Source organism: Delphinapterus leucas, chromosome 11 (genome assembly GCF_059928025.1).
Source record: "Delphinapterus leucas isolate spDelLeu-1000000601 "Yukka" chromosome 11, BTC_Dleu_Yukka2, whole genome shotgun sequence".
Classification (NCBI taxonomy): Eukaryota; Metazoa; Chordata; class Mammalia; order Artiodactyla; family Monodontidae; genus Delphinapterus; species Delphinapterus leucas.
This window is the reverse complement of record NC_143139.1, coordinates 77,672,284-77,697,335: the sequence shown is the minus strand read 5'-3', so window position 1 is coordinate 77,697,335 and position 25,052 is coordinate 77,672,284. Positions and strand designations below refer to the sequence as shown.

At 44.7% G+C, this 25,052-nt stretch overlaps 1 protein-coding gene across 1 annotated transcript in view; it reads left to right on the top strand.

Annotated features, from left to right (window-relative positions):
- The first annotated feature begins 80 nt into the window (after window positions 1–80).
- The window catches only part of HAL (histidine ammonia-lyase), a 28,200-nt gene continuing 3,228 nt past the window's right edge, over window positions 81–25,052 (top strand). Inside the window, exons 1-21 of the mRNA XM_089921146.1 lie at window positions 81–4,353; window positions 4,645–4,674; window positions 4,979–5,025; window positions 5,243–5,303; window positions 5,410–5,437; window positions 5,779–5,853; window positions 5,946–6,018; window positions 6,111–6,177; window positions 6,471–6,508; window positions 7,347–7,472; window positions 9,884–10,023; window positions 11,936–11,983; window positions 12,636–12,783; window positions 13,548–13,643; window positions 13,741–13,799; window positions 14,671–14,751; window positions 17,172–17,237; window positions 17,314–17,479; window positions 19,825–19,959; window positions 23,688–23,796; window positions 23,895–23,964. Coding sequence (XP_089777272.1) covers window positions 4,103–4,353; window positions 4,645–4,674; window positions 4,979–5,025; window positions 5,243–5,303; window positions 5,410–5,437; window positions 5,779–5,853; window positions 5,946–6,018; window positions 6,111–6,177; window positions 6,471–6,508; window positions 7,347–7,472; window positions 9,884–10,023; window positions 11,936–11,983; window positions 12,636–12,783; window positions 13,548–13,643; window positions 13,741–13,799; window positions 14,671–14,751; window positions 17,172–17,237; window positions 17,314–17,479; window positions 19,825–19,959; window positions 23,688–23,796; window positions 23,895–23,964 — 1,914 coding nt within the window. The 5' untranslated portion in view covers window positions 81–4,102. The remainder of the gene's footprint in view (window positions 4,354–4,644; window positions 4,675–4,978; window positions 5,026–5,242; window positions 5,304–5,409; window positions 5,438–5,778; window positions 5,854–5,945; window positions 6,019–6,110; window positions 6,178–6,470; window positions 6,509–7,346; window positions 7,473–9,883; window positions 10,024–11,935; window positions 11,984–12,635; window positions 12,784–13,547; window positions 13,644–13,740; window positions 13,800–14,670; window positions 14,752–17,171; window positions 17,238–17,313; window positions 17,480–19,824; window positions 19,960–23,687; window positions 23,797–23,894; window positions 23,965–25,052) is intronic.

The following is a 25,052-nucleotide window of genomic DNA, read 5'->3' as shown; positions in this document are numbered from 1 at the left end:
TGTTCTTTGTAAAGAGAATTTTAGCAAAGTTTAACCTTTTGATTTATAAATGTTGATTTTTTTCATTAATTTCATATTCATTTTCTCCCACTATGGTCACAAGATATGTCAACATATTATTTACCTCTTATTTTAAGCTCTTTAATTTGCATCCGTTGCACACCAAAAATTCAACATAATTAGGATTTTGCTTTTTAAATAACCTTAAAGATAAATACTTGGTTAGATTTGCTCATCACCCAGCTGGTGGACATAGGATGAATTCCCTTACCAAAATGTATAAACTAGTGGGAGCGCTCTGCTTCTCATACCCGGATCCACCTGCTGTCCTGTTTTCCTGACCGTTAGGGTCAGATGGCCAACCTGAATACCACTGCTTCTCCCCTCAATTATACCTGACAGTCTGTTCAACCAGCCTCATCTCCTTAGTGGTCAGCAAACTTTCTCCATCCATAAACAGCATACAGCACAAAGAAAGAAAGAGTTAAAAATAACAATAACTTTATCCAAGTGAGAGAGTAACAAAGAACCCCTATGAATGTAACGCAGTGCCCCAGGGTGCCTCAGCACACAGTTTGGGAGCCACTGTTGTATTAGTTAGGATTCTTTGATTGTAAGTGACAGCAACCCCAATGACTAGAAGTCAGAAAGGGAAAAGGAGGATTATACTAAGGATACAGGGGAGGGGGAGGTTACCAGAATCTGAGGACAGACAGAAGGGAACTGACACCAGGACAGCAGAGACGTCCATACTCTTATCTCCCATTTCTGTCTCTCTGGTCTACATTGTATAGTCTGGCTACCCCAGCTTTACTGTTGCCAATAGTTCTTACCACATGGAGCGACTGTCTCAATTCCAAACTCCCAAAGGTGAGGCTCTGACCTAGCTTTGGTCCACCCCTGGCCAAATAAACTCTAGCAAAGAGAAATAGTGTCTTAGAGCATAAATGTGGGTGGGGGCATATCATCGCTAAATACCCTCCAGAAGTGCTAATGTAGTATTTAAAAAAAAAAAAAAAAAAAGTCTTAAATAGGAGGAAACACTCTGGCCTTCCTGTAATCCTGACTTCTCCCCTGTTCTCACTCTTCCAAATGGTTCTCTCCTTTTGGACATGTTTCTACACTGCAGTGTGCTTCTATTTCTCAGGCTCTGCTCTCACTTGTCTCCACGCCAGGAATATCAGAGGAGAGAGTTCAGCTCAAATCCCTGGTATATAATCACAGTCGAAGTGACTAGACTTTAGCAAATCCATGGACCCAGATGATGCTTTTGGAGGCTGCCCCCCCATAAGTGTACCCCATACTCTAAGCTAATGTCATTTTTCAGTTACACCGATTAGTGATACTGAAAGTGAATTGGGGCAAGGGATGCTTGAGGGTGGTCTTGAAGGACGCTGTGAAGGAGGAAGAGGTGCTACAGACAAATGTTTGTAGGGATTCACCTGGGGGCCACTCAGTAGAGTCTACACTTACTTCAGCTAATGAGCATATGTTGAATGTCTTTGTACCAAGCTGGATATACACATAATTTCCGGGTGAACAAAAGTAAGTAATTTATACATAATGCTAAAGAAAAAGCACCCCAGAGAAGGGCCACTTACCCCAATTGAAGCATTTAGGGAATGCTTCCTGGAGAAGAGAAGGCCTAAACTGAGTCTTAAGGAATAAGAAATATCTAGCCAATCAAAGAAAGTTGGAAGTGTGTTCCATCTGGACGAAGAAAGAATAACATAAGTAAAGGTACTGACTTATGGGGTTTTTGTGTCATGAATTTGGACAGAGCCAGTGGAAATAGCTTGTCTCTGCTCCACGGTGTCTAGAGCCGGAGCTGGGAATCCTCAAACAGCTGGGCATGACTCAAATTGCTGGGAGCTGGTATGATCAGGTGGCTTCTTCCCTCACACGTCTGATGTCTGGCCTGGGATTACTCAAACTGGGCTCAGCTGGGGCCAGCAACTGGAGTGCCCAAGTAGTTTGGGTTTTCTCATGGCACAGGGGATAGCGGGACTTCTTACTAATCTTTATGCATCTGCATTCATCACCAGAGAGTAAGCACCATGAAGGTGGAAGATGTATCTTATTTGTTTCACTCCCGGCACCTAGCATAGTGCTTGGGACGTAACAGGCATTCAAGAATTATGTGTTGGATGAGGTAATGGAGGAGGACAGAAAGTTAAGGTGCTTCACATCTAAGGGCCTCAGTTTTCGGAGATGTAGTTGGTAAGGGCTTCCTCTGAGAATTAGAGGAGGTAGCTATTGAGAAGGTCCTTGAGGAGGGGTATGACTGTTTGGGGAACTCTCTAAGGGGGAGGGGCATTAGGAGGCAGGGCCACCATCAACCCATCACAAGACTTTCTGTAGCAGAGCCTGCCTCTCCCGGTGAACACGGAAGTTTGTTGTGATAACCCCGGGGGTGGGGGATGGGTGGCGGTTTATTCAGAGTGTAGGAATAGGGTTAGGGTTATAAAGGAATTTCAAAGTGCTGAATAAAGTGGTCCAGGTGAGTAACTAGGGGACCAGCTTCCAAGGAAAGTAAGGGAGAAAGCCAGTGGCAAGTGCAGAGAAGAAGGCACTGACCGGAAGCCAGGTTCAAGGTTGGAGATGACTGATGTAAGAGGAGAACGGGAAGGCGAGGAGGCTGTGGTCAGAAGGTGGGGTACCGGAATTTAAGATTTCTTATGTGGATGAAATTCAGGTGATGACGAATTCCAGAGTGCGGTCAGGGTGTAGGTGGCTGAAGTGCAAGTTTTAATGAAGCTCAAGGAGGGGCAGCTCTTTCTTTGTACACTTCCCCGGGAGGGTTTCAGAGAAGGACGTTCTGGGTGTTTTCTGTGATATCACAACTGTGTCTCTATTCCCAACAGAAGTCTGTTTTAGTGGAAACAGACTTTTCAGGATTTTTCCACTGGAATAATCCAATCTCTAGACACTGGCTTACTGCCAAAATGCTGCCTAGTTAAAACAGTGCCAACACTTCCTTGATTCCCTTTTCATGCTTTTCAGAGTTCCTTAATACTACTATAATGAATCAGGTGCAGGGAGCAGTAATCTGTGTTGAAGAAGCTTACTTGGATTAGGGATATCCATTCGGGATACCATGATGAAAGAACATTTATAAAGCAATATAGGTATATATTAAAGTGCAAACAACAGTCATCACAAACACTTCCATAGCATTTCCATTGCACCAGGTGCTGCTCTAAGGGCTTTACATATACGAACTCACTTAATCCTCCCAAAAGCCCTTTGAAATAGGTACTATTATCATCCCCATTTTGTAGGTGAAGAAACAGAGGCCCAGAGAAGTCAAGTAACTTGCCCAAATGTCACACAGCTGGGAAATGGCAGGACCAGGATCTGATCCCAGGTAGACACTGCAAACACTGCGGTGAGGAAATTAGCCCCTTTGCCTTTTGATGAGGAAACAGAGGCTAATCAATAACTTACTGCTCCAGGCTAATAAGCAGTGGAGCTGGAGTCCAAGCGTGGTGGCTGTCACCAAAATGGTGACCTTTAGTTGTGAAAATGATCTCTGGCCTTGCCCTCTCCCTTTGTGGAGGGACAGCTTCAGAAAACCTTCATAGTGGTAAGGGCGGAGTTGCTCAACACGTATTTGGGAATAAACAAATGCATGAAGATTGCCACACTCCCTGGTGTCACAGTTGGCCAGTGAAGAGCACTTTACAGAGTAATTCCAGATAAAGACAGGAACATGGTGTTTATAAGCTGCCCTTAATGGAGGAGAACGCAGACAGAAACCAGGGGAGGGAGGAATCAGGGCCCCTGCGGAGACAGGGCCAGCAGCAGGGTCGGCAAGCTCTAGGACCCAAGGGCGGGAGAACCCAGGCCTTGCCAGCAGCAGACCTGGATGGCAGGTGGAAAGGCAGCCTGCATCCCGCTCTCCTGCCCCTCGCTCAGCTGCAAAAAAATCAAAGGGACACCGTGGGGCGCTCAATAAATATTTGTCCAATGCGTGAATGAGTAAAGGCAAGGGAGGGGGCGTGTTTTGAAAGCCCATCCCACTTCTCCCTATCAACCACACCTCGGTAGTCATTCCCGGATAAAACTCTCCCCTCCCGGTGACTGTCGCCAGCGGACAACCATGCCCAGGTATACGGTGCACGTGCGCGGAGAGTGGCTGGCGGTGCCCTGCCAGGATGCGCAGCTCACGGTGGGCTGGCTGGGCCGGGAGGCCGTGCGGAGGTACATCAAGAACAAGCCAGACAATGGTGGCTTCGCCTCGGTGGACAATGTGAGCTTCCTCGTGCGCCGCTGCAACGGCCTGGGCCTGCTGGACCACGAGGACCCGCTGGAGGTGGCCCTGGAGGACAACGAGTTCGTGGAAGTGGGTGAGTGGCCAGAGGGAAAGGGTGCGAATCACTCGGCCGGGAGGGACGGTCCCTTGTCTTCCCCAATTGCGGGTGGGGGGGGTGGCGGGCGGGGGGAAGGGGGGACGGGGACGGGATTCTCGCACACCCCTGCGAGGAAGGCAGGAGTCTTATCCACCTTTTACAACAAGGCAGCCGACTCGGAAAGGAGGAGACTTCTTACTAGTAGCAAAGACTAGATTTGAACTCAAGACTGCAGGGCTGAAGCCTTTTGCAGTTACCGAATCATTTTGAAAATCCCTTTGCCCTTCAAAAGAACCTCACCAGACTGGAGACCAGTAGCATAGATTTAAAACAAAATTAAATCTATTTTGTTTAATGAAACTATCAAACAAAAGTTTGATAGCTTCCATGGTGGCGCAGTGGTTGAGAGTCCGCCTACCGATGCAGGGGACACGGCTTCGTGCCCCGGTCCGGGAGGATCCCACATGCCGCGGAGCGGCTGGGCCCGTGAGCCATGGCTGCTGGGCCTGCGCGTCCGGAGCCTGTGCTCCGCAACGGGAGAGGCCACAACAGTGAGAGGCCCGCATACCGCAAAACAAAAACAAAAAAAACCCCATAGATTTAAATATTAAATATATTTTAAATATTAAAACAATAGATTTAAAACAAAATAAAGCCGGTGATGGGGATGGAGGTGGGGCTGGATCTTGAACTTTCATGCATGCCTGGCGCCTACATCTCTGCCTTTTGCTCTCCTTTGTAAATTTTAAAGCATGAGAAGTCGTTTTAAAGCAGCCATTTCTGTAGAATTCCGAAGGCAGTTGAAGAGCCCTTTGCTTGGTTTACCAGTAACGCCAAAAGTGGCTCTCCACTGTGATCCCTAAGGGGTCTCTCTTGCATCCTTGTTTCAGTTATAGAAGGGGATGCCATGTCTTCCGACTTCATTCCATCGCAACCAGAAGGAGTTTACCTGTATCCTTTCCTGCAGGCTTGTTGGTCTGCTCTGGGGGCTACTGTTACCAATGATGGGGCTGGGGCTTTTCCACACTACCCAGCATTTTCCTTTACCTGGCTACAGATACAGCAAATACCGGGAACCCGAAAAGGTAAGTTTCAAACCACTTCCTTTTTTTTAAGAAAATTAAGTCCCCCCACCCCTCATTTAAGGAGGGGGAGGGCTAGCAAAATTTATGACCAAGCACCATCAGTGAGGACAGGGCTTTATCCAGCTCTGTGTAATAGGGAAAGGCATTATGCTTTTCCACTTCTAATTTTCCTTCCTCAACCTCCTCTTCAGCAAGCTGTCTTTGTAACTAGCACATGAGTGTTTGATAGCAGTGATAAAATCTCTGACGGGTCAGAGCTTAATTCTGCTTCAGGATTCCCTACTCTTTTGTTTGAGCGACTAAGCTGTTTGCATTCACGGAGATTCCCTTCTTTTGTGCAGTACATTGCCTTAGATGGGGACAGCCTGACCACAGAGGATCTGGTCAACTTGGGCAAGGGACACTACAAAATCAAGGTATGCTGGAGGGAGGGGAAGGACATCCTCTGACCTTTTCCGCGGCACGTGTAAATCTTTGACGTGTTCAGCTCTGACCAATGTTTTCCTAGCTCACCCCCACTGCTGAAAAGAAGGTGCAAAACTCCAGGGAAGTCATAGAAAGCATCGTGAAAGAAAAAACTGGTATCCTTTTCTCTTTGTATTACGCAGTTCTTTTTATAGGCTTAAAAGATGCCACCTGTGTCTAACTGTATAACATCTGGTTTTTATTCTAGTTGTTTACGGCATTACTACAGGTTTTGGGAAATTTGCCAGAACTGTAATTCCTGTCAGTAAACTAGAGTAAGTTTGATTGCTCCCCACCAAACACACACACAGTCACATGCCACTTATTCTCATTTTGGAGATTTCGTTCAACAACAGAAATAATTAACATTTGCCCCAATTTACAGATAAGGAGGGTGAGGCTCGGATTAACTCACACATGAGTTGATATAGAAAACACAGACTTGCTGGTTTCTTCCAGTGCCCCATCATGCCTATTCTGTCCCTCCAAAGACTTAACTATGTTCCCAGCTGAGGGAACATTTTCACGGTGAGGTATCTAAGAGGGTTTTTTTCTCTTTCTCTTCCAGGGAGCTCCAGGTCAACCTAGTACGTTCACATTCTTCAGGTAACTCACTCCAAACATTCAGTGCCTCCTAGGTCTTGTTTGATTTGAATGAAGTGCAGTCGGTCCTCGGTATCTCCGGGTTCTGCATTCCCAGGTTCAAGCAGCCTGGGATGTTCGCTGAACCCACAGATGAGGAACCCGGAGATCCTAAGGGCCGACTGTACTACATCACTTTATATAAGGGACTTGAACATCCGGGGATTTTGGTATCTGCAGGGGGGTTGGGTTGGGGGCCCTGGAACCAATACCTGGACGACCACGTAGCACAGTGTCAGGCATCCTTTAACAGCGTCCAGAAGCTAGCGGATTCCAAGGAGTAGGTGCCAATTCTGCTGCCGGGGTGGGGCAGAGAGGGGGGAAGCAGAAAGCATCACACAAGACCACCTTTCAACTGAATCTCAGAAAAAGGAATGGGCCAGGTGAAAGGATGGGGTTGGCATGGGAGCATGAATACCGTCGTGCCAAGAGAGTGATGCAGTCAGGGGACGAAATTAAGGCTGGAACTGAGGGAGGAGTTGTTCGGGACGAGGTGAGACGGGAAAGTCTGTCAAGAATCCCATCAGACTGCAAGAGAGCTTGTGCTGTGGAGTCCAGACGCTATTCTAAGGGTATTGAGGAGGGCGGGGCGTTCACTGACGCTTCCAAGAAGGGCAAGTGAGAAGGCAAAACTGGATTCTCATATCTGTCTGGAAGATGAGACTTGAAGAAGCAAGAGAATCAGGAGAGAAAGTAGTGCAAGTATCTGAGCCAAGACGTGGCGAGAAATTTGAGATGGAGACGGCTGGGAGAAGGAAAAAATTTTGTTTTTCTTGGAGAAAACATCAATTCTGTTTTGTAGGTGTTGGGAAGCCACTAATCCCTGAGAGATGTCGGATGCTCTTGGCTTTAAGGATCAATGTCTTAGCCAAAGGATACAGTGGCATTTCCCTGGAGACTCTCAAACAAGTTATCGAAGTATTTAATGGTAATGCAACAGATACCCAACTGACCCTCCGATGAGGCTGTGTGTGTACCACAGGTAGACTTGATTGATGGGGTGGTGAGAAACTGGTGAGAAAAGAAGACATAAACTAATGGAGATGAGTGGAAAATGAGCTTGGCAAGAAGGAGGTTAGCTAGATGGGGGTGCAAGGTAGGAGTGAGGCAGAGACTCTTTCTCCTGTGGACTTTCACCCATTCTCTTATCAGCCTTCACTTAGCATTTGGCATCTTTAAGACTAGAATAAGCCCCTTAAGTCTGGCCTGAAGTTCAGGGCTGGAGACAACCTTGGATTCAGTGGTGTTTGAATGTGGTTAGAGAAGTTGCATCAAATCATCTGGGAAACATAACGATTCCTGGATGTCCACCCCAAAGACGGATTCAGTAGTTCTGGTTGGTGCCTGGGAATCTGAAATCTTCATGCTCCCCAGGGGGTGGGATAGCCAGACTTGAATGACTGAAATTCCGTCTCTTACTAAAGGTAGAACAGAGCTACGGAGATGAAAGACTTGCCTGTGATCAGGAAGCTGTCTAGTGCCAAGATAGGAGGCAGTTCAACTCTTTGGAGCTTGCTTCTTGGGATAATTCTAGTGTGGAGATGAGATCTGACATGCGTGGGAGGCCATTGTCCCTTCCCACAAATAAGGATAAACATTCTAGGTCAGTGGAAACTCGAGGACTCTTTGGGGTGAAGGAGAGGGAGGAAAAGCAGGGCTGGGCAGTCACATAGAGCAAAACACATGCTAGATTTTCTGTGCTATAGGCACAAGTGACCTATAAATGTGATATGCCGATCAGTGAATAGCAATTGAATGAACAATATATAGTATACAAGGCTGTGCTGAACCAACCAGCAGTGATTCAACACCTATTTCTACTCCCACCCAGTCTGCCCAACCATAAGCCTAAAATCCCAGACAGTGCACCTTTGCCGTGAACCCACCTGTGCTTTATGGGTGAGCCCAGGGTACCTCTGGGTCCTAGAGTTCCGAGAATCCCCCAGGGTGAACTATGACCTGGAAGCTGACCTGTGGGTGGCACTGCTTTATCTTACTGACATTACGTAGCAGTTGGAAAAAAAACTGCTATCAGTAGTCTGAGTTTACCTTGGAAATGTCGCCTCTTTTTTGAGTAACTTAATGGGAATTTCCTCCAAAACAGTACACGTCCATGTATAAGTGCTGGTGAGGTGGCAGACTGGGTGACCAGGAATTGGGCAGAAGAGAAGAGAGCAAATTGACTATGACTTTACCTCCCCAGAGAACCCCGGTTAAAAACCTGGTGCACCTTATCTTTCTAGAACAATTTGTATTACTTTTTTTTAATGTATTTTTTTTAAGTCTCTATTGAATTTGTTACAATATTGCTTCTGTTTTATGTTTTGGTTTTTTGGCCGCGAGGCATGGGGGATCTTAGTTCCCCGACCAGGGATCAAACCCGCACTCCCTGCATTGGAAGGTGAAGTCTTAACCACTGGACCGCCGGGGAAGTCCCTGTATTACTTTCCTAATGTAAACATTTACATGTTTTCAAACATTCTCCAACAGTTTTTGGTTTTTTGTGGTTTTTTTGAGGTACATGGGCCTCTCACTGTTGTGGCCTCTCCTGTTGTGGAGCACAGGCTACGGACGCGCAGGCTCAGCGGCCATGGCTCACGGGCCCAGCCGCTCCGCGGCATGTGGGATCTTCCCAGACCGGGGCACAAACCCGTGTCCCCCGCATCAGCAGGCGGACTCTCAACCACTGCGCCACCAGGGAAGCCCTCCAATAGTTTTTAATGGCTACATACACCAATCAGTCATATGAAGGTCTCTTAATTCCTATTTGGATCATTTTAAACTTTATGTTCTTAGAAATAAGGCAGCAAAGAATAACAGCTAGCTCCTGATACATCTTTAAGATACATTGCTAGAATTTCTAGAAATTTCTAGGTCAGATTAGAACATGCACAGTAACAGTAAACAAAGGGGCAGAGGACCAAGGAGAAGGAAGAAGTTAAGGGAAGAGGTAGTCATTATGGGGGTACGGGTTCCTTTCTTCCATGCAGTCTGATCTTAATTCTTTATGTACAGTGTTCTCCCAACCCCTTCACACAGCATATCCGAGCATGTCCTGGCTAAAACCTGTAACGCTTCCCGTTGTCCTTAGGATAAAGTCTAAACTTAAAGTGGCTTACAGAGAAAGCTTTGCTCCCGGGAGGGTCCTCCTTCCTTCCCTCCTTTCTTTCTCTCTTCCCTGCCTTTCTTTCTCTCTTTCTCCCCCTCTCCTTTTTCTTTCTATAGCAGTTCAGCCAGGTCCCTTAAGCATTAGTTGTGCTTGAGGAATTGTCTTTCCCTAAAGCGAGGATGGCCAGAATGAAGTACTCTTGAAGTAACTGGTGCCTCCTTCTCTCCCAGCCTCCTGCCTGCCCTATGTTCCAGAGAAAGGAACTGTTGGTGCCAGTGGAGACCTGGCCCCACTCTCTCATCTTGCTCTCGGGCTAATTGGGGAAGGGAAGATGTGGTCTCCGAAGAGTGGCTGGGCTGACGCTAAATACGTAAGATTTTAATAACAGCTTCCACCTGCAGTAATTTCCCGAGGCTGGACACCAGGTGTACTTGCATGCTTTCTAGCACTCCATCCTTACAGCAGCCCAACAAGGGAGCCAATGTTATCCCTATACTATGGCTGTGACAACCAAAGCTTAGAAGTGTGGACAGAGTCAGGAGCTCAGCCTTAGCGCAGTACAGATGTCAAACCAGGTAAGGCTCTTTGCTTCCATGTGCAACTGTCAACCTTCTGGACTTGGTGATCACCTTGGTAAAAAGGTACAGCAGCCAGTGTTAATTGCGGGAATTTATTCTGCATCTAAAACATTTCCAGTGCCTGTCCAGGAGGTCACATGTTGTTGCAGGTTTATTTACTTGCTGGTCTAATAGGTACAGAGCTGCGGATCATAGCACTGACTTATAACCTCTGGAAAGGAGGCTCCACTCCCCCCTCCCCCCCCCCAAGCGCTCATCTGGTGGCCAATCAGAAAGGCTTGTTTTTGATAAAGCTTTAACGTTTTCTTCATTCATCTCCAAATTCATCAGAGCAGCCCAAAGAACTGTTTGAAGTGTCATCTCTGATCTCTTGCTGGGAGGTCCCCTAACAGTAACTGAAGGGGCAGAGGACCAAGGAGGAAGAAGTTAAGGGAACAGATAGTCCTTCGGGGGTTTGGGTTCTAGGTCACCTTCCTTCTATGCAGACTGGTCTTCATTACTTCTCTATGTACAGTGTTCCCACAACCACCTTCACTCAGCAAATCCAAGCGTGTCCTGGCCAAAACGTGCAATGCTTCTCACTGCCCTCAGGGTGATGTCTAAAATTAAAGTGGCTTACAAGAGTCTTGCTTGTCATATCCACACGCCCCAGCCAAATCCTTCCCCAGCAACACTGTACATCACAGAAGCGAGAGGTGGCCTGCGGCTGGAGTGCCCTGTGTCCTAGGCAGAGGGACCAGCCATGTCCCTTCTTCTCTTCCTGCTTCTGATAAGTCCTCTGAGAAACTTCCCTCTCTGCTCTTCTGGTTCTTTTCCCTATAGGCCCACCCCGTCAAGTCCGTTTTGCCCCTCCTTTGTGCCCTCCCAGCATCTTATGTGATTATTTTCCACGGAACCCTACCCACTTCCTACCTCCTGTTACACTTAACATACTATGACTGTGTTTGCCCTTGAGCTTGTCTGTCTCCATTTTTCCTACCCTCAGCCCCACTCCTGGGACAGAGATAATCATGTGATAGATATTCTAATAAGCTTGTGAAACTGACGGAGTCAGTGGTCCTGCCTCTGTGTCTTCCTTCTCCCCTAGAGGGACCTTAACCTAGTGATTGCTTTCACTTCTTTTATTTCAGGGGAAGATCATTCTGCCCATTTCCCCTCAGGATTCTGTGTCCATCTCTTGGGCCCATAAGTCCCTCTTCACTGGTGCTCACACATTTGCCATACAAGTGAGAAGCCCTGCTCTGAGGCTCTGCTAGTGTTCAGACAAGTAGGACGAGGGTGGAGGACTTTTTAGGTCAAGCTCTGGAGGCCAGGGAATGTGGACAGAGTTTGGAGCTCAGCCTTAGCACACGTGCATCTGGATGTGCATCTGCTCAGGAAGCAGCAGTAAAAAAAAAAAAAAGTGAATCACTAAAGTGGAAACTGAATGCAAAGGACCTAGAAACCAACATTCAGGGTTGATTTTGTAGACACTAGCCCCTGATGTAGGTACAAAAATTACTCGAAAGCTAAGTCTGCTTGCAGACTAAAGAACGGAACTAGAGGATAGACCAGCAAAGATAAACAGAACCAATTCACGTAGGTCTAATCTTTTATAAGACAGACCTTTGGGCTTAAAAAGCCTTTTATTGGATTCCACATGAAATTAGAAATATGCTGGTATTTCATTTGATACCCATTTTTACCTTTTAAATCATTCTACAGGTCCTGGCAGCTCATGGATTGAAACCAATTGTTTTGAAGCCAAAAGAGGTAAGGAGACTAAGGAAAATTTGTTCGCTTTAACAAATCTTTACTTAATAGCTATTTTCAGTCTTAATATCAGCCTCACTGGTTTCTTAAAATAAACATAGCTCCCATGTTTGCTTAAGTTGGGCACTGAAGAAAGGGCTCTGCCATAAGCACTGAAGACACTCTTCAGGCCACAGATGCCTAGGGGTTCTTTTACAGAAGAACTTAAACTTCAAATCAGGATCTCTAAGGACCCCTAAGAGAGGCTGTAAGCCAACATCCCTTGGGATGCTCTAAGCCAAGAGTCTCGGACCAGAAATTTTTCAAGGTGTCTTGTCTATGATGATGAGAAGTTGAAGAAGAAATGCAGCATAATTAAGAGCTAAAGATTTGATATGCCATCTACATTGGAGCACCACTGCTGCCTTAATGACAGGGATACTTAACAGCGATTCCATTTGCTAGATTTATACTAATGATCTCACATGTGATGGCACTTCATCCTTGCATACTTAAATAAGCATTACTGCCCTGCCCTTTAGAAACCATGGATCAACGTCATTCAACTGACAGGCTAACTTTTCTCTTATGAAAGCAAAAGATATGAAATCAACTTGCACATACACTTGTTACAACAAACAGCGTTTGGAAGCTTCTCTCCCCTTCCACAAAGGGTCTGGCGCTCATCAACGGGACGCAGATGATCACCTCCCTGGGCTGTGAAGCTGTGGAGAGAGCCAGTGCCATTGCTCGGCAGGCTGACATAGTGGCGTCCTTGACCCTCGAGGTGTTGAAGGGCACCACCAAAGCCTTCGATACTGGTCAGCATGGCTCTTCCATTGGTTTGCTATTCATTCAGGCAGAGCTCGGGTGCAGGGGGGGAGGGGAGGCTGGTCAAGGTGTTCAGACGCAGGAGTGGTGGGGGTAGATGGTAGGGAAGAAGAAAATCCAAGTGCCTGTGCCTTCGTAGGACTGCTGCAGCTTCATCTAAGTTACGCCACACTTGACCCTTGAAACGACCGTGTTTCACAGACAAATGCTGACCCAGAGGGTTAAGTGACCTGCCCCAGATCACCAGCTCTGACTCCCATCAAACACACATGTTGTCTTAAGAATCTATGGGCAGGATTTGAGAGCTAGAGTAGGATTAGCACTGATCCCCACTTGAGAATCGGGAGAGAAAAACTGTAGAAGTGGTAGCTTTTCTAGAAAATAATGACTTGGAAAGACTCCCTACTCTTATATGTAGTAGGACCAAAAAAACTATCTAAAAATGACTTAGTTAAATTAGGCCACTATTGAGCTCCCTTCCATTATGGGCCTAAATCTTTTTAGGGTAGGCCCAGTGTCTTGAGTTGAATTCCCAGAGATCTCAACACATAGTTTGCACTCAGATATTTAAAGTAGAAAGAATAAAGTCCATAAGGAAAATCTTGCTTTGGAGTTAAGTTTCTAATCCTGAGTTATGGTTAAGGACCCCTGGACTTTTGAGGGCTGTGTCAGCACAGTGGATGGTTCTGTTCCAGCGATGGTAGTTCATTCAATATAAGAATTGCTCAGACTTTTCCTCTTTCATCAATTCTAGACATTCACGCTGTTCGCCCTCATCGTGGGCAAGTTGAAGTCGCTTTTCGGTTTCGGTCCCTCTTGGACTCAGATCACCACCCATCTGAAATAGCAGGTCTGGGCGTGCCTATGTGAGTGAGCTTATTTGCCTTTGGAAATTATTGGAAAGAACTGCTAACATGCCCCCTGCCATCCCTGTATCTTTTCCACAGAAAGTCACAGGTTCTGTGATCGTGTTCAGGACGCTTACACCTTGCGCTGCTGTCCACAGGTAAACAAAAAAGCTAACAAGTTTCTATTCTTTCCCCCAGTTTGTCAGGGTGGGGAATAGAAAGAGAGGAAGGTGTTAGAAAATCATGTAATGGTCAATGGTAGTCCAGATTTCATTACTGCCTCTATTAAAAATGATATCTATGTAATAATTCCACTTTCCAATTATCGTAAAGTTTCTGTTCTATATGGTAAGCTGCTTGTTTCCCTTTGAATTACTTTGCTCAACCCCCGTGTAGAGAAGTCCAACGGACAGCTTGTTGTTTTGGTTTAGTGCCCTAACTTTAAAAAATTCTTAGTAACAGCATCATCCTAACCAGTTAATGGAGTTTTACTGGCTCTACCTGTTAGACAGAACTAGAACCAGTCTGCCAGGAACGTTCATGGGAAAATCTAACCACAATTCAAGGGCATATCCATGGTTAGATCTTATCTGCATTTAATAGGCAGACATAAACCATTATAAATGAATCTGTGAGTCATAACTTTAAATATAAAATGCAGATGACCTGGGTTGGCATGAGGCAACCTACACTGCAGACGTTCCAACTCACTTGCAAATGGCAGTTAAGTGACGGACTAACATGCATCTCAAGAGTGAGACAATATTTCAGGTTGTACCAAGTTCCAATCTGTAGGGTACTAAAGAGTCCTCCCTAGCATAAATACCCTCTTTTCCTTGTTCTCAGCAAGTTCTGTTCTAGCTTAGCTAGACTGAAAATGTCTATGGGGAAGAATTGCCAAATTAGCTCCACAGTAAGAATAAATCCCAGTTTAAATGTTCTTGCTATTCTAATAAGAATATCAGACTATGTGACAGGGACCATTATCAGTGTCTTCCATGTATTAGCTCATTTGATCTTGTCTTTTAGATCCACGGTGTGGTGAACGACACAATAGCATTTGTGAAGAACATCATTACCACAGAAATTAACAGTGCAACAGATAATCCTGTATCTTTTGATAGTTTACTTAGCTGTGATTGTAGAATTCCAGCTGGTCATTTTAAGACCTTTTTAAGATCTAAGTGATCGTTTTGTGTAGCCTCTCTGTTGCTCCGTTTCATAGACTACGTACTTGGGCTCCGAGGTTAAATGCCTTGCTCTAGAGCCAAGCTGGTAAGTGTCAGAGGCAGATCTGTGAACCTAGTCTCAGGTTCGGAGTCTAACGTGCTGTGCTTCCAAAACTGACAGATGAAAGGTTAAAGGGGGTATTTCCAACATTGGCTGCAGAGTTTCACGAAGACCTCTTCCCTAAAACCCACTGCTGAGGTTGTTGGTAGAAGGATGAAGATCTACATCACAAGTGTGATTGTAGAGACCCTGGGTAGGATGGCATTTATGTGAGCCTTCCTAGGGCTAGTGATACCATGGTGCACTAAACAGAGGCAACCTTTTAACACTTACCTAAGAATTGATCAAAGAGTTATGGCTTTCCTCATCCTGAGTTTATTTCTGACATGGAGTTTATTCAAATCAGTGTTCCCATATTTGTACAAAGAAGAGTAACAATGCTTCCGTCTCTCAAGGACGGAGCCCTTCTTTCCCTTCACGGTGTGGGTATCTCAGCGTCATCTTGTTTTTGCTATGGAAGGTTCTGTGATGGCTTAGTTCCCCCAGAAGTCAATGTGATCGGTCAGGAGGCACACAGGCAAAGTCTTCACAGAGACAATACTGCCTTTGAAGACCATCCAACCCCTTAGGAATCTATTTCTCCTACCCCACATCTGCCTCAGTTCTTAACACTGGAGAAAGTAAGCCCTAAAAGCCTTGCACAGCCTGGGCTAGCAGAGAGCAGCTGTATAAGGTTTCTCACTAGACCTTTTCAATGTGGCTTCTCTGACAAGCTTACTTCAGGATGTGCATTTTATGTCCTCTCAGGTTGTTTTACAGTTAAGTCAGACCCAAGCTAAATACCCCTCAACTCACTAACCCTCCTCAACACCATCCACCCCCAAATGGAGAAGTAGTTTTCATGAACTCTGTGCATTCTTCTCTCATCTCTTATTTCTTGCACTGTAGAGCAGAGGTATCCATTCTACACTTACATAATTTAGACTTGAAAGGGTATCTTACAGAGTAATAAAAAGCAAAACAAATAAACAAAAATACCATTAAATTACTGGCCAAGGGAGGGAGGATCATTCCCTGCTAAATTCTTCCCCCACCACTTGCCTCAGCAAAAATTTCAGCCAAAAGTCCTTTACTTTCTCAGTGAAAGATTCTTAATTGTTGATGAATTTCCAGTGGGCTAATATTTGGGACGTTCTCCAGCAATACTGGTGTTACCCAAAAGAATATTTTTCTCAATCTTCTGTTGCATATGTAGACCATCTATTACATAGTTTATAGGAGTAAACTTCTAATTGCTATAACCTAGTAGCCAACAAACAAATTTGGAACAACTAGAGAACAACAGATGTTGCTTAAGTTGTAAATTGGTGCAGAGATCACTTGCTCTGAGGATTCAGAGAAAACCAAGGCCTTTCGTTGGGGGCGGGTCCATGGAAAAGGGCAGGAGCTAGGTCTAAGAGGCTCACAGTTATATGCACAGAAAAGGGTAATTCCAAACTTGTTAAGTAACACATGCACCTCTACCTCTTTGGAAGTCAGAACCTTTCCTACACAGAGTGAGTTCCTAGTTAATAGGTTGTGAATAGTCTTTAGTCCAGTAGGTGAAAATTAGCTCTTTGGAAAGTCTTTTGCTGCCTCTGTCAGGGTTCCTGTTGACTTAAGTAAAATACAGGATGGAGTGGAAAGATCCCTGAGAGTCTTAATGTTTGGTGAGTCCAAAGTTGCCACTGACTTAAGTGGGTTTGCAATGACCTCCTGGCCGCCATTTGCTGTGAACACTGCCACAGGATCAATGAGTAGAAGGTTTGAAAGTTTTCTCAGAACTGATTGTTCCAACAATTTGGTGGTTGCTCTTCAGCAAAATCTTCTATTCAGCAGGTTCTTCGATGGAGCACAAGCTCGCAGTGCCCATTGAAGAAACAGAATTTGCTTTTAAACTGGTGTCCTGATCTCTGTTCTTAGTTTCAGGTTATAAACTTTTTGAGGGCAAGTACAGACCACCAGATTAGTAATGTTATGGTGTTTGAGGATCTCTCATCCCAAGAGAAGACATCATTTCATGCTTCATGTTTCTTTGACCCCCAGTTGGGTGGACACAATCATCTTTAAGGTTTTTCTTTTGTTCTGTTTACCTTTGTACCCCTTCATGTCAACACCTGCCTGTGGAAAGACTCTCCTTCTCTCCACCCTACCTTTGTACAAGGGCTACCACCTCAATGTTAGAAATGAGCAACTGGGGAAAGAGTTATACTTGAAGTGATCACCAAGTGTTATGTGAAAGCCTTAACCTATTTTGAAAGATGGTCTTTGCCAGCAGGGGAGAGACTGTTTCTGGAGGAAACTTCCACGGTGAATATCCAGCCAAAGTAAGCTATTTAGAATTGCTCCTGACCCTGAAAGCATATTCTAATACAGGCCGATTGAATCGAGACACTCTTTCAGGCCCTGGACTATTTGGCCATTGGCGTCCATGAACTTGCTGCAATTAGTGAAAGAAGAATTGAAAGGCTCTGCAACCCCTCCCTCAGCGAGCTGCCTGCCTTCCTGGTGGCTGAAGGTGGTCTGAACTCTGGATTCATGATAGCCCACTGCACGGCTGCAGCCCTGGGTAAGGACACTGCACTTTGCCCAGAATGCAAGCCTATCCACCTAAAGGCCTTTCCATTTCACCTACAAGTGTCACATTTTGTCTTTGAGATCTAACGTTTTCACCACCTTCATCACGTGCATCCTCAATACAAATGCAGCAGGTTTAGAGAAAAAAAATATAAAATAAAACCTAGGCAACATTATACTGAAACATAATAACACACTATTGAGGTTGTAAATAAGGAGGTTTCCGTGATTTCTCTGTAGGAAGCAATGTGACTTCACATGTGAACTTCATCTATGTAGTTTTTTCACTAATCTCAATTTGAAGATTATCAGAAGGAAAAAAGCAAAAGATGTTTATAGCTACTGGTGAAACTTGAACTGATCCAAATGATTAAAGTTTGGATACATTCCGTAAGACATATCAACCACTAAAAACGTAAGGATGTGATTACAACATGCAAAAATGCTTATAAGAAGCAAGATGCCCTCTATGAAAACTGAGCTTTAATGTAGCAGATTTCTGACTCGAGACTGTAAGGGACAGAGAAGTAACATCGGAATAGAGACTGGCACAAAGGAAGTGCAAAGGGCTTCACTTATATTTACTCAATCGTCAAACGATACCAAGAGGCAGGTACTATTATTTCCTCCATTTCAAAGATGAATACTTGAAGATCCAAGAAGTTAAGTGACCTACTCAATACTGCACAGCTAGTAAGAAGCAGAATTCAGACCCAGGTATTTTGGCTTGCAAATCTGTGCTGTCACTTCAATTAATGAGGATCTCTTTTTAATCAATACGTAATCCTAAAATATGGTTGCCAAATTTAACAAATAGAAATGCAGGCTGCCCAGTTAAATTTGAATTATTCAGCATATTATCTGGTACTAAAAAATTATTTGTTTTTTTAATCTGAAATTCGAATTTAACTGGGCACCCGGTATCTTTTCTAGCAAACATACCCAAGAGGCCGGATAGCATAGTGGCTCATAAGAGCATAGACTCTGGGTCCGAATCCCAGCTCTGCCCATTTACCAGCAGCGTGATATGGAGCAAGTCTTTTAATCCTGTTGACCCTCAGTTTACTCCTGTGTAAAATGGGGGTGATAAGTTTACCCAACGGGGCTGTTTTGAGGATTAAATTAATGAATGTGTGGAATACCTTAGAACTGTGCCTAGAGTGTCATGAGCACTAAATTAATATTAGTTGTTGTTACTATTACTGCTCACCCCTTCCTCAGTTAAGTCTCACACTAAGACTCAACACAGCCAACAAAGAGCCACTGAGTTCATTTTCTGTCCAGTATTTTCTATTTACTCACTTACCTCCTTACTAAAATATCCCTCTAAGGCGCAGCAACTTCTCACATTAACATGGGGGGTGGTAATTGATTTTCAGAGAAGCGTTATGAATTTGGGAAGCCTCGTCTGGATGTGTTTAGCTGCCCTAGCTGTCATCTGAAGTTGCTTGGCTTGCTTTCATTGTAATAAAACTGGTGGTTTTCTTTTATTGGCCACTTGTAAGTTACGTTTCTGAACAAGCCCCACCAAACCAGGTGATCCACATAGCAGGTTCAGGGGCCCAGGACTTGCAGTGCTGAAACCTGAAAGTTCTGGGCAAACCAGGATGAGTGGATCACCATAGTTTATAGTATATTATCTCAGGATCCCCTATAGCATAGAAAAGAACTGCAGCTTCACTCAGAGCTGCTCTCAAAGTTCAAAAAAAGAGGGGAAAAGACTCTTTGCGTTTGACCTTTCCCAGGTTCTGAAGCTGGGGAGAAGGAACTCTGTGATCTAGGTTCTTGCTACTTAAGGTGTGGTCCTCTGGCCCAAAATACAGCCATCACCGGCAATCTTAAACCCCACTTATGTCATCATTGAACAGTCTCAACTGTAAATCTTCTCGCTCAAGATCTGTGGGTCCAGCCTCAATCCCCAAACGCCACGCCTGAATTCTGATCCCACCTCCTCTGGTGACATAATCAGATTGTCCTCCAATACCTGGAAATGACCATCACCTCTTTTATCCCGAGTCTCCCTGTCATGCTAAATGCTTCTAGTGTTTTCAACTTGGCTTTGTAATATGAGGGTTCCCATCCCGGTCTTATCTCAGAACTCACTAGAGTTTTAGAGTCCTTCCTACTTTGGGGAAAAAAAAAAAACAAAAAACCCAACCTTCTTCCTTTTCCCAAAGTAACTTTGGACCACCTGGTGCTTTGCTAACGACCAAGAGCTCCTGGAGAGGGTATCCCATGCAGAGGAGCACTTTGGGAAGCCATGTGTCATTTTGGCAATTTTTCTATTAGGAACATACGTAAGTATGTCCCTAACTTAACTTCTCTGGCCTCTTGCAGTTTCTGAGAACAAGGCCCTATGCCACCCCTCGTCCGTGGACTCTCTCTCCACCAGTGCCGCCACGGAGGACCATGTCTCCATGGGAGGATGGGCAGCAAGGAAAGCCCTCAGGGTCATTGAGCACGTGGAGCAAGGTAACCCCAGCCAGGCTGGGACGCAGGCCTCCCTGATAAACTATACGCCAGTGGTCCTCAGAGTGGGATCCCCACCGGCAGGATCAGCATCACCTGGGAACTCAGGGCCTGTCCCAGACCTGCTGAATCAGAGACCCTAGGAAAGACAGCAGAACAAGCTGGGTTTAGCAAACCCTCCAGGTGGTTCTGATGCTTGGTGAAGATTAAGAACCACACCTGCTGGCGAAGCCAGTTCATCAGCTGGCTTTTTTATTTAATATGAAAATTTTAAAACATATTCAGAAGTGGAGAGATTAGTACCAGGAACCTTCATATGCATCACTCTAATTCAACAGTTAACACATTTGCTTCATTTTTTTTTCTTTTTTTTACTTTTCCCAAATTATTTTCAAGCAAATCCCTGTTGTCATGTTTTCTTCCTGCATACTTTCTCTCTCAAATACAAACTTCCTTATCCACCATGATGCCATTATCACATCCGACAAAAATCAACAATAAGTCTTGGTATCAAATTTTCCCAAATTACCTCAACGTCTTTACAGTTTGTTCAAATCAGGATTCAAGACCCACCTTTTAAATTTGGTGGCCAAGGTTTTAAGCTTCTTTTCATTTACAACAGTCCCCTCTCCCTTTTTTTAAATTCATGCCATTGACTAGTTAAAAAACCACGTCAGTTTTCTGACAGAGACTGACATTCTGGATTTACCTGTGAGCTTCCTCGTGGTGGTACTTTTGTTCTCTGTCCCATCATTTCTTGTGTGTTGCAGTTGGTCCTAAAGACTTGACGAGGGCTTCCCTGGTGGCGCAGTGGCTGAGTCCGCCTGCCGATACAGGGGACATGGGTTTGTGCCGCACTCCAGGAAGATCCCACATGCCGCGGAGCGGCTGGGCCCGTGAGCCATGGCCGCTGAGCCTTCTCAGCAAAGAGAGTTCATAGGTGGAGCCCTGTTAAGTCAACCCCTTCCAGCCTTCTTAATCACTGCTTGTTTGGTTTCTTAAAGAGAAACTGCCTTCCTTTAGGCATTGTTCTCTAAATTCCTAAATTTTTGCAACTCTATTGGAAGCAATTGGCTAACAAAAGAATACCACTCTTTTAAGATAAATGTGAAAGAGTTGAGTATTCTTTTTTTGGTAACAGCTCTGTTGACATATAATTCATATACCATACAATTCACCCATCTAAATTGTACAGTTCAGTGGGTTTTAGTAGAGTTATATCAGAGTTGTGAGTCAACACCACAATCAACTCTAGAACATGTTCATCAACCCAGAAAGAAACCTTGTACCCTTTACTATCACTCCCTTCTCCTCCCTGTCTGGCCTGGTTCGGGTGGAAAGGCATGTATCACTGAGCACAGTGGATTAAGTGGTGAATGAGGTATTCTCTGCCCTCTTGGGAATTAGAGTCTACCTAAAGAGGAAGACATTGAACAACAACTTGGCAACTCTTTGTAGCGCTTAACAAAATTCTGACTAAAGAATTGAGTTATAGGAGGCTGTAACTGAACCTGACCTAGTTTGAAGGGATGAGAAAAGGCATTTCCAAAGGAGTATTTAAGATTAAGACCTGAAACGAATAGGGCCAGCAAACTGGGAAGAGGCGAGCAGTATTTAATAAGGAAAGGGGATGTGTGTGCACAAAATAAATTGTTCTGGGATGCATCACAATGATGTACAGATGCCCACACTCAGGAAAGAACTGGGATGGATGATGGAGGGCAGTTCTCTACGTGGAGGCAGCTGACGGCTGCAGGAGGTCAGGTGAGAAGAATACCAGGAACAGAGAGGCGGTTGCACTCAGGGGAAAAGAAGACCTGAAATGTTACCAGCCCACTGGAGGAAGGAGGGAAAACTTTTCAAAGGGAGGAGCTTAAAAAACCCAGTGTGGGGACTTCCCTGGCGGTCCAGGGGTTAAGACTGGGCGCTTCCACTGCAGGGGGCGTGGGTTCATCCCCCTGGCTGGGGAGCTAAGATCCACACGCCCTGCGGCGGTCCAAAAAAGATCAGGCGTGAGAGAGAGTCTGAAGCCCAAGCACGGACATCAGTCAAGGCCAGGGGATGGTGGGGAGGTGGGAAGGAAGGGGATGTAAGGTCAGGAGAAGCAGTCTTTTCTTAGTGAAAGGGACACAGGTATAAATTAGCCTCAGATGTCGATAAAATGAATAGCGTCAGTTTTGAAAACTTTAAGAACGTCCTTGCAATATATCTAAGTAGAGCTACTACTTATTTGCTCAGGATGGTTTTAGTTCATGTGACTCATACTCTGTTAAGGTGAAGAAAATATTCATGGGAAACTAGAAGGTATCTCCATGATTCTTAGGATATATTAAGTGTATTTAAATTTTTGGAAGGGAAGGGCGAAGGTGGTTATTAGGCCACTGAATATCAGCTTATTTCAAAATAAACAAGAATCGTATTTTTAAAAATCCAGGTAAATCAAGATACACTGAACCCTTTGCATCTGTATCAATGAAGTGTGTGGTTTTTAAATCCCATCTGATGGCATCAGGGAGAACTTATGGTTGTGAATAGCAACGAAGAGCAGTTAACAGAATGCTGAGAGATGGTTACTCAAGGTTCTCCTGACATGTACCACGTTTATCTTGCAAACCCATCTAAGAAGCTGTCTGTTATATGCACTAGCAAAATCTGCCATTTTCCTACTCACATGTCTCCAACCAAGAGGCCAGGTTTGTGTCATGTGGGTGAGGGCGAATCAGGAAGGTTAGCCAGTTCTGATCTTGAGCTCCAGCTCTATGAAATAAGCATAAGCACTTATTTAATAAGATGCTTTACTTCTCAAAGTTTCCAGTTCCTTACGTGTAAAGTGAGGGGACTGGACTAGAAGATGTGAAGTTTCTTCCAGGTCCTAATGGCTTCTGTAACTTCATCCTCTCCCATCGTGACCTGTCTGTACTCACCAGAGTTTGGAATGTGCTTTATAAATTTTAAGACAAGAAGTCAAATGTTTTTAATACTCCATTTTGGTTAACCACTTAAGTGGCCTCTAAGCTTCTAAATTAACTTCTTGGCAAATAACAGAACCCAAAGTGGTTTAATTTTGAATTATATTTCTATAAAAAATTCTTCATTAGACTCTATCAAATGTAGAGGGATTTAGATTTCAATATTCAGAGTGGATCTCAAGGTATGGTACATCCCACAAGCATTCATAGCTAGGAAAAGACAGTGTAGAGATTGTTTTATCAAGAAACTTAAAGTTGGCAAGATGCCAATGGCTAGAATTTCAGTTTTAGTGGATTTGGGAGCCTTTAAGTTTGAAGGTTTGAAACAGACATTGGAGAATTAGTTCCAGGGCAACCAAAGACTCATCTGCCCATTCACTGGCTCCTTCAATCCTTTGCTGAAAGTCTATCTGCCAGGTATTTCAGGCTGTAGGGAACAGTAAGACTGAAAACAAATTAAAATTTACACAAAGGTGGAAATAGGAAACAGGTCATCCATCTTGATTAGCTGAGGGGAGAAGGGGAAAGCTGATTTACCTGGATAGTCCTACCTTTCTCACCATTAAAGGTGCAGCCAAGGGGTTAGAAAAGCACATTTAAGATGGTAACCAAATACCAAGGGATCTTCATTCTACCCATAGACTGGGAGAACCAACCATCTGTTAGTTGGCTGGCGATGGCCGTCAGCTTGCATGGGATTTATATCCCTCAAGCATGAAGTCAGACTCTAATCAGCCATCCCCTCGTCCTTCCTTGTTTCAGTGCTGGCCATCGAGCTTCTTGCAGCCTGCCAAGGGATAGAGTTTCTACGCCCTTTGAAAACTACCACTCCACTGGAGAAGGTCTATGACCTGGTGCGCTCAGTTGTAAGGTAAAGTCAGAACAGATTCCTGGAAAGTGACAGTTTTAGAACTTTGAACCCTGGCAGCAGTTAACGTTGGCTCATGGTTTGATGTGCTGCCTCTGCAGGCCCTGGATAAAAGATCGCTTCATGGCCCCAGACATTGAGGCAGCGCACAGACTGCTCATAGAGCAGAAGGTAAATTGGCTACTTGGCTTAGTTCTCAGCTTGGGGTCGTTATGGGAAAGCAAAGTGGGAGTGGAGAGTGGAAAAACATTCATATTCTTTTGCTTTCTGGCTGTTCCTTGGAAGTGAACCAAAAGGTACTCATGCAACTTTCAAGGTCACTAAGAAACTATTCGATACACTCTTAAGTGTCCCATGTTGCACCCAAACATGGACTATCTAAGGATTAGAAGCTGGAATGAATTTTAAATGGAATTTGGGGACAAGTATTTGTGGGGAGAAAATGAGATGGAAGGTTCATGGATTCCTCCCCATCAAGAAGGTTCTCTCTTGTTAAAAATACATTCTCTTTCTGTAATGCTATCGCCACCACCACCACCTGGTTCAGTGACTGCATAGACCTGAAGAGAAAACAAATTTCCCGAGTTTTTATTCAAGGGGATCTGGATGTGCCTAGTGCACTGGTGTGTCCTGCCCCATCACACTGGGTGAGATACAGGGTCTCTTTATTGCTTCTTCCCTCTGGCTACACTGACTGCAGACGCATCTGATAGGGACAGATGCCTAGAATGCGGACTCATTTTTAAAACGTAGTTTTAAAGTTCTTTAAGCCTTTCATTTGTAGGTATCATGTTCCCTAGAATTGCTTGATTTTCCCCTGGAACCATTGCGCTGCTCTTGGGGAACAATTGTTTTCCTTTCACCTTCACCCCTGTCATTTCAAAGTGTTCCCTGTACCCTTTGAGGGGAATTCCCTTGCTTGCTGCCAACTTTGGTGCTAGAAGAGAGGTGTGTGAGAGCTCAGCCTTTTTTTTAATTGAAATATCATTGACATGTATCATTATATTAGTTTGCAATATAATGATTTGACATTTGCATATATTGCAAAATGGTCACCACAGTACGTCTAGTTACCATGCAATACCACACATAGTTACCATTTTCTTCTCGTGGTAAGAACTTTTAAGACCTATTCTCTTAGCAACTTTCAAATATACAGTGCAGTATTATTAACTATAGTCACCAAGCTGTACATGACATCTCCAGGATTTGTTTACTTTATAAGTGGAATTTTGTACCTTTTGACCCCCTCCACCCAC